This window comes from Saccostrea cucullata, unplaced genomic scaffold (assembly GCF_032062105.1).
Source record: "Saccostrea cucullata isolate Sc308-1 unplaced genomic scaffold, CSIRO_AGI_Scuc_v1 ctg446, whole genome shotgun sequence".
NCBI classification, from domain to species: Eukaryota; Metazoa; Mollusca; class Bivalvia; order Ostreida; family Ostreidae; genus Saccostrea; species Saccostrea cuccullata.
In genome coordinates this window covers 327,810-345,344 of record NW_026932574.1, presented here as the reverse complement: position 1 = coordinate 345,344, position 17,535 = coordinate 327,810, and the positions used below count along the sequence as shown (strand labels likewise).

At 31.3% G+C, this 17,535-nt stretch overlaps 1 protein-coding gene across 4 annotated transcripts; it reads right to left on the bottom strand.

Moving 5' to 3' along the window:
• Window positions 1–1,225: 1,225 nt before the first annotated feature.
• LOC134235442 (uncharacterized) lies at window positions 1,226–17,270 on the bottom strand. 4 transcript variants are annotated; one of them, XM_062717577.1, is made up of 2 exons: window positions 17,135–17,270; window positions 1,226–3,315 (listed from the first exon to the last, which is right to left on the bottom strand). In XM_062717577.1, exon 2 carries the CDS (start codon window positions 3,312–3,314, stop codon window positions 1,353–1,355), a length of 1,962 nt encoding a protein of 653 aa, XP_062573561.1. In that variant the 5' UTR covers window position 3,315; window positions 17,135–17,270; the 3' UTR covers window positions 1,226–1,352. The 4 variants fall into 4 exon arrangements, with proteins under 4 accessions (XP_062573561.1, XP_062573563.1, XP_062573562.1 ...); XM_062717579.1 differs by lacking the exon at window positions 17,135–17,270 and adding an exon at window positions 16,089–16,123; XM_062717578.1 differs by lacking the exon at window positions 17,135–17,270 and adding an exon at window positions 12,957–13,050.
• Window positions 17,271–17,535: the final 265 nt, after the last annotated feature.

The window sequence follows — 17,535 nt, the reverse complement described above, 5'->3', positions numbered from 1 at the left end:
CATGAAGCATTATTGAAAAGAGGAGGAAAAAATTCGTTTTATTAAGCGTTAATATATGTCATATTTTATGCTCAATATTCGACAGATGCAATTAATTTTAAAAAGAGAAGGCATTGTTGCTCTGATTAGAGAATTACTCGTATATACAGACGTACATTGCTGTGTGTCACTTGAAAACAATATTCTTTATCAGATTTCGATTGATATTTCCATAAAAGCTATATATTATTTCCTTGTCAAAACAAACAATAGGTTGTTATATAGTTCTTTTGACAAATAGGGTAATTGAGTTGACAAGTATTCTGTACTGGAAGTTAGGGTGTTTATAAAATTATCTGTTTTTTTTTTATTTAAAGGTATACGTATACTCTGTAGATAAAAATACAACTTCTAAATTTATAATTGTTTCGATAGTGTAAAGGATAATGTTAAACCTTTCAAAATTGTTTCCAACGTAAAGAAATTATAGATACTGATTTATTAGTGAAATCAAAAATCAAAACTCGAGTTTTCTGAATTGAATATAAAGTAAAACACAAGCCATGTACAAATACAAACGCATATATATATATTTGTTTTCCAATGCATTGCAAATAAATATGGAAACAAGCTTAGAGCTAGGGTTGCCACTTAAGTAAAGGGTACAGCTTACAAGGATAGTTCAAGAACTTATGCAATTCTTTAGAGTATTCCCTGTTAATCTTTTTTAATGATTAATTTGTCTTAAATCTCCGTATCCATGATAAAAATTTCTCTATATACTCCTCTATAGGAAATGCATGAAAAAGACACCGAATAACTCTTTCCATGACGTATATCAAATTATGACGTCTTACTTTGAATGTTTCCATGCAAATTTGGAATTTGAAAAAACCTAACAGTGACAATGAGATTTAGCAAAAGGACCATGGCTAAACTTTGTACACTTTTCTATCTTCAAAATTTCCTTTATTTCTTTATGCTTACCTATATTTGTAACAGCGTTGTCAGGTACAGGAAATATAACTTAGGAACCGGGTATTTTGACTTCCTTTACAGAAAATCTCCAAATTTCTTAAGTGCAAATTCAAGATAAAAGGTTCCAATAATAAACCCTTTATGGCGTTTGTGCATACATTTGATATCTTGAACAGAAAGGAAATCATAAGACATGTTTGAAGCCCTTGCTTTAAAAGCTTTTTAAGGGGAATTAAAATGACATAATAAAAAATTAAATGGCAATGAATATTGGAAAAATACTCTTTTCCTTTAAAATTAACATATTCAACCAAGTCGTAAATTTTAGAACCATAAAACTTCCATGGTTCCTTAAAATCCAAATTTCTTTAGTGACACTAGTTTCTACTGAACTCTTAAATCAAGCCTGTTCTTGATGCTTTATTGCAATAACAGAAAGGTTCGGCGAGTTTATCGTGAATACATGACGATTGGTTGCCATATTTGTTAGCTCGGTTTACTCTTCCAATGACGTCAAATGAGTCATGTGATCTAATTGTTGCCTCAAATAGTGCGTATCCAGGTACAGTCTCAATCACACTGAGGTAGGTTTTTCCTCCCAGATCGGGTTGAAAAAATAAATTTCGTATAGAAAATTCCTCCCTCTCTTCACGGCGCTGTAAATTGGATTTTACCAAATACGTGTCTTTTATCTTTGAAAGTTTGAGTTTGGCACATTTTTTCTTATGTTTAGTCAAATCTTTGTTAATATAAGAAACCAAAAACTCTGCTAATTCTTTTGAAATTTTGTCATCGTTGTTTATTGGTTCGTAGGAATTACACACACAGTAGTCTCCTGGAATTTCTGCATCATTGCAGGATCGTCTTTCTGGGATTTCCGTAAACAGGCTTATGCCCCGGGGAAGCTTTTTTAGTTTCTCCACGGACTCTTTACTGCGCTCAAAGTTACTTTCTAAGATGTCTACTAATGTTTCGTGAGCATCAAATACAGTTGTCAATCGCTTAGTATTTGTCTTGAGGTTTCTGTGAAGATGAGGGTACTTTGATTTTATGTGTGGTGGTATAACAATGGCAAATAAAGGCATACGATTTTCTGTCCTTCCAGCGATTGTGTTTTTTATTTTATTTTGCATTATACCATGATCACTCATCAGTATAAGTGTGGAATTGGACAATTTTCCTGATTCCTTCATCCATTTAAAGAATAACTTGAAATCATTATCAGCCAGCTGAACTATATTATCATATTCGTGAGTTAGATCAGTTAGCCAACTCAATGCAAATTTTCTTGTATTACCATACATTTCTATGAATTGTCTGTAATAATTCATTAAAATTTTATGCTTCGGTGTATTTCCTATACACAAAGCTGATCTATGCAGAAAACGTATATTGCTATTTTCCCACTCCAATAAACCACTATTAACATCGGGCAAGCCAAATTTTTTCATAGCAAGATAATATGGTCTCATGTAGTGTAGGCAAGGCTGCTCTTTGAACCCCTTCCAGTAAGTAAATGAACCCATTCCAGGAGAATCTTCGGCGAGGAGGGTAGCATAACCTGAAGCACTAAAATTTTTCCATATAAACGGAAAAGGATCTAATATTTCTTCATATGAGGGCAATTCTTTTGAATAACACACTTTCCCTGTAAGAAGGCTAACCAAGTTTGGGAAAGTATTCACTCCAACTTTTGTTTGCCCTTTCATGATGTACCCTCCTAGATTTTGCTCAACATATCGAAGAGTTTGTGGAATTGTTCTTTCTGCAGCTAATCTAGAAAGTGAATCTAATCCAAAAATGTATACATTTAATTGTTCATTCGATTCGTTTAGAAAATTAAACTGCCGCCTTCTGGATTTGTAATCAATACTGTGATGTAATTTTTCATATGCTATCGCATTTTTATCAGTTTTACACTTTACGAGGAAAAAATCAGCATGAACATACACAGGCTTTAAAAACCGCACTTCCGGTTCCTTTTCTACATTATAATCGCCTTTGCGGTTTATAACTGAGTAACTGCAAGACACAAATGCGTGTCCAGCTTCATACACAGCAGTATTGTTCACTTGCAAATAACCTAATGAATCAACAAACACAAGATCCGTCGATTTATCGCACTGAATAGGATTTAAACGATGAAAAAACTTCATGACGGAATTGTCATGAGCGTCTAAATTAGGTAATTCACATTTCTTCTCGGTGTTTTCGTTTACAAAGATGTACTCCACTTCCCGGTTATAAATAGTATGGATGTAGTACACACAGTATATCCCAAGGATGACTATCAGATGTTTCTTGTACTTTTGTCGCCATCGACACATTTTTTGTCTGATGGACTTGAAAAACGACATTCTGGAATAAAAAGTATATATACAAATGTAAATTTATTAGATTCGTTATAATCTATGATTATCCTTTGAAATGCTAAATGATAAAAAAGATAAAATAATTTTGTTAAAAAAACATGGTTAGAATGGCACTTAGGTTACTTTAACTTTGACACGTCACAATACCCTTGACTGCCGTCACAATTGAACACAATAACGTACAATTAAAATGACGTCAAAAAAATGTTTCGCTGATCTTGCTTAAAATAACTGTGCATTGAAAGCTCTTTTATAAAATATTTAAATAATAAACAACTTTGGAACCTAATTAATTTTGAGGGATCAATTTTGTGGTACAGAATCATAAATTTTATCTTGTTTTTTTTCAATTTGTGAGTTAAAAAAAAACAAACACTGCAACGAAAAGTAAACGATTTTAGTCTTTCTCTATGAACATGTTTATACACACTCTTTTTATTGCGGACTTAAAATGCATAGATTATCTTCAGTTTTAAAAATAAAATAAGTCAATTAATCACTTAAATGCAACCCCCAAAATATTTTATTTTTCTATATATTACATGATATTAGTAAAAATCGTAATTTTGTCGCTTTTACCCCCTCCGTGTAAAACAACGTCGCGTGTTAAGAGAAAAATAAAGCAGGCGAGAAAATTATGTAAGAATTATTTAATTTTTTAGAAACTAATACAGTATTGCAATCGTTTGTTGGTATTATGTAAACCCATTGCGACCTATAAAATACCTAGTTGGATAGAATAAATCCAAATTTTGTGTTTTGACATACTCCCTTTTCACTGCAATAAAGGCTACCTCCAATTTTCTTTTCATATTTTAAAAGAAGAATGAGAATTGCCTGAAATATGTGAAAAACAAAGATTTTCAGCATGTATTTTTTTTAAATTTGTAAATTATTTAATTTCTTTGTTTATTGAAGAGTTTTAGTATGTAATTGTGTATAAAAACACGACAAATGGTCCATATCTTGACAGTGTCCCCATTTGACTACAATAAAGGCAAGGTAACAAAATTTCATTCTAATTTTTCTAAGCATAAAACATACAAATATATTTCCAAGAATTAAATTTTTTTATCATTCCGTTTTCGTAATTTTCAACTAGATCGGGCCTCGTTAATTGAGGTACGTAAATATAAAAAACAAAAGGGTGAAAACTAAAAAGTCTTTTATAAAAGATTTTCATTAATTTGTTCACTACAAATAATTCTTCTTTACATTATTTTACAACTAACATTTTAAGTGTGTAAAACAAAGTATTAAAAAATTCGTAGCATACCACCTCTCTAAAAGTTTTGCTCGTAATAGATAATGTGATGAGTCAACGTTTCCAATAAATATTTTTGATAAAGGTAGCAAAATAATACCATAAATATTCTTAATTATTAGTAATCTTTGTTTTAATTTAGAGTATATTTCAGGGAAACAAATAAATATATATACACTGCAAAAAATGAATATAAAGAAGATTCCTTCAGTGTGTATCCGTATTCGAAATGAAGTAAACTTATTTGATTTTCAAAACATTTCAGTACAACCGGGAGATATTGACTTTTAAAAGCTAAAAATATTTCAAATACGGCTTGTTTATTTGTGAGTGATTTGTCTTTTGTCTTTTATATTATTTGAAAGATTAACCATCTTCGCATCTGAATAGCACTGCATTGAGTTAAACAAAATATATTCTATATATGTTTACACAAGTATATAAATATTTCTTATAATTCTGTTTATCAATAGATTTTAATAAAGCTATGTTATATTTTAGTAGATTTCTAAGCGTTTGCACTTGCAAACGTGTGTTAACTTACCTACGTGCAGTTGTTATGCATTTGCTCATGCTTTAAACAATTTTTCAAAAAGACTCGAAAGATATCGATAAAAGATAATCTTAGCAATCGTTATCAAAGGCACATGTTATAACTCATTTCTCTAAACTGGCTGTATTTAAGATAAAATTTCAATAGTTCCCTCCCTGTGGAAAATTACAACCTAGTTACGCTTCATTTTTAAATTAAAAAAAATTAAGAGATAAATATTTTACAAGCTTACAAGCAATTTATGTTTGTAACAAAACTATTTTATATAATCAAGTATCACTATAATCTAAAAGCCAGATCCCACGAGTGAAGCTTTCTCACCAATGTCCAAAAATAATAAATATAATTGTCTTATTTCAAGATGTCACGGGGCGTGTTGATTTGTTGATTTCTGTAAAACATTGGAATAGAATGAGAATGTTCTCTGTCTAAAGCAGAAAAAGGTGTAGATTTTGTAGAATTTATTCTTACCAACTTATAATTAAAAAAAATTCGGGTAGACCCGAAATAAGTATCAGATCGAAAGTAACATAGGAGATGTACAATGACATTATGTCAAAAAGAATCTGTGAAAGTATCATTAAATTATAATCAATGGTATAGGAGGAGTTATGGATGAGAAATGGGTACATATGAATATTATAGAAAGAATTGCTTTTGTTTTGCTCTGGGAAACCCAAAATCTGTGTCCGATCAAAAAGTAAAATAGGGGGTGCCCAATGACACTATGTTACAAGATTCTGTGAAAGTCTTATTAAATTTCAATCGGTGGTAAAAGAGGAGTTGCGAATAAGAGACAGGTACTTCGAAGCGCAACAGACAGACGGACTGACATCCCGATCACTATTTACCCTCTTACTTTTCAAGCGGGGATATGATAAAAGTCTAAATTCAATTTGAAATACATCAAGCACCTGGCTACTTCTTGAAGCTACCTCTTGAACATATAAATACCTATTTTTAAAGAAAAATCATTCCCTTTACTTAAAAACGTTTAAACGAGTTAAGGAAAGCTAAGTCACACAGTTTGTAGATTGATGCAGACGAACGATCCACTCTGTTATATATGTTTCCTCGACTGGTACGAAGGTTAATCCAAAAGAAACGTCACGATTGCTATCAAATCTTTAATAATCAAGGTTTTACATATATGTATCTCAACTTATATTGACATTTGTACTAAAATTTCAGCAAGACATATTCAATACTTTTGAAAAGTATTAAAATGAGCAAAACAATGAGTCTCTTCTATCGTCTAACGGCAAAGAAATGGAAGTTTTGACGTGCCTCTTCGACTTTCATTTTGAATCTGATGATCCATAAGATTTCCACAAATAAGGTTTTTTTAAATTTTTTAACAATGTATATGAAAAAAGGGTCTATTAAAAAAAACCAAAAAGTTAAAAAATAATATTCATACAAAGTTTGAAGGATTATAATATTAAACCTTAAAACAAGACGAATTAAAGCAAAATGGCGGTAAAGAATATAAATCCGAAGCACGCGAGGGTTTCAATAGCTATATGCGGATGAACTAAAAATGAATTCCAAAAAGTAACGTCAAACGACGTCGAAAACATTTTTTGTCGTGTCAGGATAGACAAAGCTTACTTCATTTTTATTCTATTTTTTTTTCAAAGTATATAATTAGTAGCACGTGAGGTCAATCTCCCATGCAGAGTTGTCGTTCGTTTCTCTCTCAGACACCTCTGCAATGGGCTCACGTCAAGATTTTTGACATAACGTATAAAACGTGATATTTGCAAGATTTTTTCAAATTAAGATAGCAGTTCTGGATTTATTTAGTAAATATCTACCTGAAAACTCAGACATAACCATAGAAATTAAATTATAATGAATTAAAACAAACGCACTATTTCTTGTGTTTATCACTGTGATATACGCGAGCCAACGACAGAGGTGAATGTATGAGCCGATGGTAGAGAGTGATGTGAGGTGTTCAATAGCTATATGCGGAGGAACTGAAAATGAAAAAAATTAAGCAGTGTCAGGATAGACAAAGCTTACTTTATTTTTATTCTATTTCTTTTTTCAAAGTATGTAATTAGATGGAATTTTTGGGCAAAAATTAAGACAGAAGAACATGCATTTGTCAAATTTTGCTGATAACATATCATTTTATAGCAGCTATGACATTACTTTTAGACTGACCCCTAAACATGCCCGATCAAATGAAATATATTTGAAATAGGATTGTTTAAAAAATTCTAAAAAACATGTCTTTGTCTTTGTCATAATGATCACAATTTTATAATTTATTTAATATTTCTATAACTTTTTTTTGAAAAAATCAATACACTGTAGTATCAGAACAAGTTTATACTCAATTTACTCAATCTTTCCTTGCAGCTGATCCCACCTCTGATATATTAGATGTCCGTGTTTCATTTGCTTCAAAATTTTATTTGTTTGATAAATTTCTGAGCTTAATTACTGTTCGTTATCTCCAAATATTTCTAAAGAATTGATATCCAAAGGGGGGGGGGGATTTAAGGTATTCACCAATTAAAATCCATACATCAGCCACGCGTCTTTCGCTTAGTAATCTCTGTTAGATATGTTATAAATATACACTGCATATTACTGACAAATGCTTAAACAATCAAATTTTCTCAATTAAATTAGTTGCAATGGATTACTATGTTCCGATACATCAATTAAGGTTGTTTTCGGCCGACCGTTTTAAGATTGCTATGAAATTACTATGAAATTGTTACTAAACAGAGCATTAGTGCCACCCCTGAGTGTATATTAATTGCGCATGAAAAGTGTATTTTTGATCCCTGCTTGAAAAGCGGAGGATCCGTCTTTCCGTTCGTCCGTCTGTCTGTAACGTTTTGATATATCTATCTTTTATCCACGACTCCTCTTATTCCACTGAAAAAAATTTAACGATTTCATCTTTGTCCACCTCACATCTTATATGATTATTATGGCATTCTTTCTATAATATTGAAGGCTACCCATCTCTTACCCACAACTCCTCTTATACTTATAATTAAAAAAAATTCGGGTAGACCCGAAATAAGTATCAGATCGAAAGTAAAATAGGAGATGTACAATGACATTATGTCAAAAAGAATCTGTGAAAGTATCATTAAATTATAATCAATGGTATAGGAGGAGTTATGGATGAGAAATGGGTACATATGAATATTATAGAAAGAATTGCTTTTGTTTTGCTCTGGGAAACCCAAAATCTGTGTCCGATAGAAAAGTAAAATAGGAGGTGCACAATGACACTATGTTACAAGATTCTGTGAAAGTCTAATTAAATTTCAATCAGTGGTAAAAGAGGAGTTGCGAATAAGAGACAGGTACTACGAAGCGCAACAGACGGACGGACTGACATCTCGATCACTATTTCTCCTCTTACTTTTCAAGCGGGGATATGATAAAAGTCTAAATTCAATTTGAAATACATCAAGCACCTGGCTACTTCTTGAAGCTACCTCTTGGACATATCAATACCCTTTTTTAAAAGAAAAATCATTCCCTTTACTTAAAAACGCTTAAAAGAGTTAAGGAAAGCTAAGTCACAAAGTTTGTAGATTGATGCAGACGAACGATCCACTCTGTCATATATGTTTCCTCGAGTGGTACGAAGGTTGATCCAAAAGAAATGTCACGATTGCTATAAAATCTTTGATAATCAATGTTTTACATATAAATATCTCAACTTATATTGACCTTTGTACTAAAATTTCAGCAAGATATATTCAATACTTTTGAAAATTATTAAAATGAGCAAAACAGTGAGTTTCTTCTATCGTCTAACGGCAAAGAAATGGAAGTTTTGACGTGCCTCTTCGACATTCATTTTGAATCTGATGATCCATAAGATTTACACAAATAAGATTTTTTTAAATTTTGTTAATTGTATATGAAGAAAGAGTAAATTTAAAAAAAAAATTAAGAATTATATTTGGACAACGTTTAAAGGATATAAAATAATACCTCAAAACAAGGCGAATTAAAACAAAATATGACAGTAAAGAATATAAATCAGAAGCATGTCATGGGTTCAATAAATATATGCGGATGAACTGAAAATGAATTCGAAAAAGTAAAATCAAAACGACATTGAAAACATTTTTGCAATGTCAGGATAGACAAAAGCTTTCTTTAGTTTTATTTTAATTTTTTTTTTAAAGTATATAATGAGATGAAATTTTTAGGCAAAAATTAAGATAGAAGTACATGTACACTGAACCAAACTTCTAACTGTTCAACTAACATTTTTTCAAGTTTTAAAGAACAAATGCAAGCAATAAATAATTTCTTTAATTCATGGTTAATGATGCATATTTCAGTTCGATGTTGCGTAAATTTCATGTTAGTATCTCATCATAATTTTAAGCAAAGTATCAATTAAGGAAATGATGTTCCCTCAAAATGAAAATTCACATAAAATAATCTTTATGGAGTAAGACCACCACTTGCTCTAATTACTACAAGACTTCCTTTACTGTTGGATACCATGTGCCCCTGAGTAGAAAATTGACCTATCTGCTGCCACACCTACTGCCTAGATCTTTTCAAACCGTTTAAATTGTGTGGAGGGGAGGGGGGCTTTGATATTCCTTATAAGAATCCCAAATGTGTTCAATGGGATTCAGATCCAGGGATTTGGCATTGCATCATCACCCAGATGCCTTTTGGTCAATATTTTTGGGCGTTTAGCACGTAAGTGCACCACGCTAAGAATTATTCAGGCTGTTTGAGATGATATTAGACTGCCATGAGCACCGATTTTTTAAAACCATTTTCATACGATTAAAATTGTTTGTTTTCATGTTTCTAAAATTGTTTTAGGACAATTTAACACGTTTTTAACCTACTGTGACGCAAAATCTTGGCTTCAGACAAAGATCGAGATCACTTCCAGTTTGGTTAAATTTTGTCCAAAGCTTTCAAATAGTGATAAATTGGCGATGAAAATGACACAAAGTCTATAGAAAAATGAGTTTAAATGAATTTTGTACTGGTTGTTAATTTTTAAAAGGAAAATCAAGGACAATTTTAAACTAAAATAAAAGTGGGTAAAACATGGTGAAAGTATGATCCAGATATCAATATTCCAACGGCTCTCCCTTATTTCCAAATGGTTATTATGCCAATGTCTTGTGTTTTTTAGAAAAACCAGTTTTTAAAATTTGATAATGATCACAAAAGATGCTAATTACACAAAACACGTGCCGCAAAGTACAGATTTATTGTTTTTAAGCTTCGACACGGAACATTAATTTTTTTCGACTATTGAAAAAATCCGAATATTCATCAGTAATACATGTATTTGATTTTGTTTCAACAAATGTTGAGAAGACTCATTTTTTGTAATAATTTGAAAATATTATACCATTCTATAAAGTAGTTTTTAAATAAATTCATTTATTAGAGTGAACACTTAGAAGTTTTGTTAAGTGTATTTGTCAAATTTTGCTGATAACATTATACAATTATTGCTGTTTTTTGAGGTCAATACAATGATTTAGCCATCTGAGGAGTACAATATTCACCGAGCCCGAGGGGCGAGGTGAATATTGTACTTCGAAGATGGCTAAATCATTGTATTGACCGAAAAAACAGCAATAATTGTTTTATTATATGATTCACTGGTAAAATGATACAGCTCATTTACTTGTTAACTTGCATTTACTTAAGTCCCAGCCAAATACAAGAGAGAAACAGAATTAAAATGTGAATAAACCTTACCAGTCGTATCAATTTGAAATTATGGTGGTTTTTTAATCAATTTTAGTTGCCATGAAAAAAATAATATAATGTCAGTCTTTTTATAGGATATATTTTGAAAGGAAGGAGTATCAGGGAAAACTGACTGCCAAAAAGTAAAAAAAACACATGTTGTTCAGTAAAAGTGTTGGAGGGGGTCCCTGCATCCCCTCTTACCACCCTCACCCTAAAATATATATTCGCTAATGTTTTTTTTCACATGAAAAAAAAATTCACGGTCGTTTAAATAGCTTTCCAAGACAATTTGTATCAATTTGGAATTTCCCAATCTATTTTTAGATCAATGTAGAGGAAATAAATCCTTGTATTGACCTGGAACGTCACGTGCAGGTCAATACAACGTAGTATTTTTCTAACATAGTTGGATCTCAGTCAGAGAGATGGAAATTATTCAATCATATAATAAATGATTTTATAGCAGCTATGACATTACTTTTAGATTGACCTCTAAACATGCCCGATCAAATCAAATGAAATATATTTGAAATAGGATTGTTTCCTTGTTACATGGTCTGTTATGCTCAGTAGCCAATATCTTTGTGATCAGAATGATTGCAATTCTTAACAAGTACATATTGAAATTTGATTTACATGTACATGTGGTTTTGGCTCATTAAATATTGCAGAAATGTATATGCAGTTTTAGATTTGCAAAAAACGAAGGCAGATTGACTCGAAATAAGGAAAAAATAGCCCAGGCAATCGAAGCGGAAAATAACTTTGACATAGTCAAAATTATGAATAATATTTGTACCTAATATGATATTAAGAATAAACTTAGAAAGTATACATGTAAGCACATCATACACAGTTTGTTAAAGTATATGTAGTGCCAGGAATTTTAAGAACAAAATCCTTGGGTATTTCAGGAAAATTATGCCGTATTTGTATATTTATACTAAAATGATACAAGTATCTTTCGTAAGTACAATGTCTAGACAGATTTCAAGGTTTGATAACACTAACCTAAGGTGATGACGATAAATATTTTTTTACATTGATTATTACTCGTGCAACAGGCAAAACACAACATACTAGTATTGTTACTAGATTTCAAACAAAAATTTCTTTTATAAATGAGCACACTTATATTATGATATTACGCCCATTCATATTGTGTGACATAAAACTGACTTTTTAGGGGGTGCATGGGGGAAGGATTGTTTAAAAAATTCTAAAAACATGTGTTTGTCTTTGTCATAACAGTCACAATTTTATAATCTATCTAATATTTCTATAACTTTTTTTTCTTTTCAAAAAATTTGATAGTATCAGAACAGGTTTATAATCAATTTATTCCTTGCAACTGCTCCCACATCTGATGTCTTAGAGGTCCGTGTTTGATCTGCTTCAAAATTTGTGTAATGGACTTCTGAACTTGATTACTTTTCGTCATCTCAAAATATTTTTTAAGAATGGATATCCAAGAGGAAAAAACTTTGTAATGTAGTGCCATTGTGCACCTCCTGTTTTACTTTTTGATCAGACATGTATTTCGGGTTTATTAAAGCAAAACATGGAAATTGTCATTCTTTCTATTATGTTAAAGCGTATCCATTTCTTATCTGCAACTCCTCCTATATACCACTGAATAAAATGCACTGCTACTTTCCCAGAATTTTTATATTACCATAATATTACTGTGCACCTTTTATTTTACTTTTACAAGAAAAGTTGAAATGCACTAAATATCATTTACTGATACATTTGAACTTGTCTAGTTACAAATCTGTTACTCGCTGGTCTGAAAATGGCATTATGCACCTCCTATTTTACTTTTTCACTTATTTTCAGTCTCCCTGAGCAAAGCATGGACTTTGCCATTATAATGATATGCTGTACAGGCAAAATTTTCCAATTAGACGTAGAAGAGCCAGATTCATTGAAAAGTAAAATAAATTCGCATTTTTAAAAAAAAAAAAAAAAAACAAACTTCCATTCATTTCAAGGTCTCTTTTCAATATCTCTTAAACAGCATGCAAAACCGTTGAAAGCATTATGAATATTTGCACATAAAAAAATGAATTCACTTTACCAGTTGTGTGAAATTCGACTTTAGACAGTTATCCAATTACTCATATGTGTGTTAGAACAAAAACAAATTGTGTGTTCAAGGAACATTTAATCCGGAAGGTTTTTAAGAGTTTTAAGTGAATGCTATATTATTTGACATTTATTTTTATTTAACATGTGACTTTGTGGATGTTGTATTGTTTGTCGTTATAATGGTGCTTGATTTGAATAGATGTATGTGCACACCACTTAATGTTGCATTGTAATCCACTTATTGTTTGCATTTATATACATGGAATTAGGGTTTGTTTTTTTTTTTGCTGAATTGTTTATTAGATAACAGTCAACACGACTCATGATCTAATACTTATTACATAGACATAGCCAGTATATAACAAATATTATGTATATTAAAAGGATGCTTAAGTTCTTAAATGATAACATTCATGCATTCTTTAAAAGACTAGCTGATCTTCCAACAAACCTTTGGAAATTTGGTGAGCACTTATTGTGCTTCTTTAGCATTCTTTTTAGCAGAATTTTTTTCTTCAAAAATTCAATATTGAAAAAATTTGCATTGGCGTTCCACTCGATTTTCAGAAATTCTGACGACGTTTTATCAGTTAACAAGTGATCCTTCTATTCTTATCCCGACTCGATATATCCCTGTGAACATGAAATTAAAGAAACCCAGAGTCTGTGTAATTTTATTCTTATTTCATTTTTTACTTATTACAGTCGACAAGGACAAACTGTGAGAAAAGAGATAAGGCGCTACTCAATTGCCTGCTTTCCTTATTTAATTACACAGACTTGTCACGTAAGCACGCTTGTGCTTCATGAAAAACATGCCTACGTGCAAGTCTGTGTGATTCACACACCAGTTTTTCACACTTAACTTAAAAACGTTCCTTATATTTACATTTTACTTGTTTGGAAGCACCAAAAATATACTTAAATCTTGTTAAACTTTTACTAACGTCGCTGTAGCCTGATTGTGACGTCACGTTAACGTACGTTTCTCCATGTGTATTTCTAAGAGTAAGTATACACGAAAATGGTATTCAAATCAATTTCACAGTTGCTTAGTAGAAAAACTTAGCGAAAATCATATAATAGCATTGTTATATAACTATTATTGTTATTAAGGTTTCATTTATTATATGCCCAGGACACAAAAAAGATAATGTTTCTCCCTATACGATACTTACATTAATAATTCAATTCTGCTTGTAACGCTGTATTTGATTGGATAAAAAAATTACTTTATATCGTATAAAATGGGTTGCCTACGTCACAATGACTTGCGTCAAAAACGTATCAATCCGCCTGACGTTACATTCAAATTTTGTACAAACTGAAGTCATTTTGTTAGAACAATCATCTTTTTTTCTTACATCAAATGAATGAAAATTAAATTATAAGCATGGAATTTAATAGCTACCCATTTTATACGGTATAAACTGGGTTGGAACAGTTTACGCTTTTTATAAACCGCGAACCGCGAAGCGGTTTATAAAAAGCGTAAACTGTTCCAACCCAGTTTATACCGTATAAAATGGGTAGCTATTAAATTCTAGAAAATAATAATTTTCTTTCCGTCTCAATAGTGTGAGATAATTAAGGAACAGCAAGCAGCTGTTTATTCCTAAATGTTAGCCCTTTAAAAACATCGAATGAATTACGAAAGAATAATTTAAAAAGATTGAGGTTATATTTGAATTTTCATTATATGGAACTTGTACTAAGGGTTTTCATGCACAGTCACGATTTTTAACTAAACAACTTAACGTTTGCATATACACCCATTCTGATGCTTAAATCGGTTTTGCTTTACGTCGATGTGCATGTCTTTATGTCATTTCTGAAATCAAAAGATCTGACCATACATTATGCATATTTTGCATTACATAACAACTGTAAATGTAAATATTCACATTTCCAATAAATTTCCCCTATGATTCTTTATAAAATAAAATGCAGTATATTTTCTCATGAACTACATTAGGTATTATCATGGCATGAATAACGATAATACCGCTCTTGTCGTCAAAAAGCAAAAAATATAGTGCACACTGTTTTGTTTTAAAAATGACAGTTAAACAAATTCATGGCATCATCAAAAAATAATGTAAATATAAGAAATGAATTTAATTTTTTGAAGATTCATGAAATGAACTACAACCTCCAAAACATTAAGCGTTGCGCTTCATGAAATATGCCATGGAGGAGTGTAGCATCCTCATGAAACTTCAAAAATTAAATTCATTTCTTAAATACATATAGAGTATCACCAAGGAGAAAACTGCGTATAATGGAGATTATATTCATGGCGATAACGAATAGTATTCGAGCTCGAGGTTCACAAAACATCACAAAATAGGAGCGAAGCAAAACACTGACCTCCAAAACATTAGAGGTTGGATTAGGTGCCATGTTACTCTGGAATGTTCCCATCTCTTATCCGAAACTCCTAGCTACTTTACCACTGAATAATATTAAATGATACTTTAACATAATCGTTGTTACGTAGTTCAATTATACCCCCTATTTTACGTTCAATCATTTATACCCCCTATTTTACGTTTCAATCATGACAGTCAGTTGGGGTTACCTACGGCAAAACCTGGACAGTTCTGTTCTCTCTATAACATTGGATGCGTCATCTCTTTTTTTTCACAGTTTTTCCTGTACCACTGAATAAAATTTTATGACACTTTCGCAGAATCTAAAATATAGCATTTGGTGCCATTTTGCATCTTTTTGCATATTTTTTGTTCTGGTGGGACACATATTTTTGGTTTTTAAAAGCAAGTATTATTATAACTAAATTGGAGAACTATCTCTAGTTATGTTGGGAAATTCGTCAAATTCATTAATTTCTTCAGTTGGGGGCAAATAGTTAAGAATTCAATGGATTACTGTTTATTTTCTTAACTTTCATAGACTTTCGTTTAGTGTGCATCCTACGTTCATGTGCCAGTAAAGTACACTGCGGATTTTATCACTATGTGTATGATCAGATATGAATATTGCATATTTTTTTTTAGAAATGAACAATACCACTAGGGAGGTAAAAACAAATTTTACTATATATATATATATATATATATATAGAAAGCACAGAGAAATTCACTTTTACAAGGATACTCACTTCCGCCCCAGCTCGGGGTTGAACTCTCGACCTTCGGAATCTGTCTCTTAGCAGTACAGGAACAGCGCGTTAGACCGCTCGGCTATCTAGGCAAGTTAAAAACTTGTCTTCGATGCCGATGGAATTCAGAATGGAAGTGATATATATAGTGTAGGGCAGCGTTGTGATTCCATCGAAAGCAAATTGCTAGATATTAACGCGCTGTTCCTGTACTGCTAGGAGACAGATTCCGAAGGTCGAGAGTTCAAACCCGGGCTGGGGCGGAAGTGAGTATCCTTGTAAAAGTGAATTTCTCTGTGTTTTCTATATCAATATTCCTTCACTTAGGGCAGTTACATTAGTTTAAGAGTTGTTGTAATTTGTGCTTATATATATATATATATATATATATATATATATATATATATGAACATCATTTGATAAATTTCTATATTACAATGTATGCTTTTTGATATCTATAAAAAAAACTACAAAGTAAGAGAAAATGCTTATACAGTAGAAATTATAAAGTATCGGTATTTGATTGTGTTTATTAGATGCATGTATTTAGCTTTAGGGCGTTATAGTATTTATGTAGCATGTATTTAGCTTTAGGGCGTTATAGTAGATTTGATCACGTACCGACTTCATGTCATACCCAAATGAAACTCTAAAAAATGATATTTATTCATGTTACAAAGAAATATAGGCATTATTTAGACTTTGATTTTGAAATGAAACGTAACGTATCTACGACGTTATTTGACTTCACAGTCGGAACTTACCAAATTGCTCGAGCAGTTTGCTTTCCATACGCAAGAAAGTTTGATCATATGATCAACTGCATGTCATTGAAAATTGAATTTCAATTTTATTAGCATTGTTATATAAGAAAAGACATTAGCAAATGTAAATATAGAAATATTGTTACACCTATTCGATTCAATATCTGCATTAAAGCCTATTCTTTGGAAAATAGCTAAGTAATCCAAATACTTTTTTAATTGTTAAAATACAGTTTCTTTCTCTCAAAACTTGCACCATAAAATCTACAAACACAATTTTACCTTACAAAAGCTCAAGCTTAACAGCAGTGATATTTCCAGGGCACTGAAGAGCTACAAAAGATGTATTTCCTTAACTTTTATCCCACAAAATGAAACTTCCTATCATAATCAGTTATTAACATCTAATTATCTCCGTCTTTATAGTTCCTTCTTTTTCATTCAAAATCCCTCGTATCAAAGGGTTGCGCTTTTATTAATGCAAGTAAGTCAGTAAAACTTTTGCGCATTTGAATTCACTCCTTTGTATTAGTAGCTCACCTGAGCATAGGTAAGAAAGATTATGTTTTGTTTTTATCAAAAAACTGTTGTTTGTTGGGCCACATCCTCTTCCAAAGAGAGATAATCAGGAAAGATTAGGAAATATTGGAAAAAAATGTTTGGTTAATTTATATGAAATAGTT

Coding starts and splice junctions, on each gene's coding strand:
- LOC134235442 (XM_062717576.1), bottom strand. CDS start 5,166: ATGAGCAAATGCATAACAACTGCACGTAG. Junction 3,316..5,137: donor TGCATAACAACTGCACGTAG/GTAAGTTAACAC, acceptor TTTTTATTCCAG/AATGTCGTTTTTCAAGTCCA.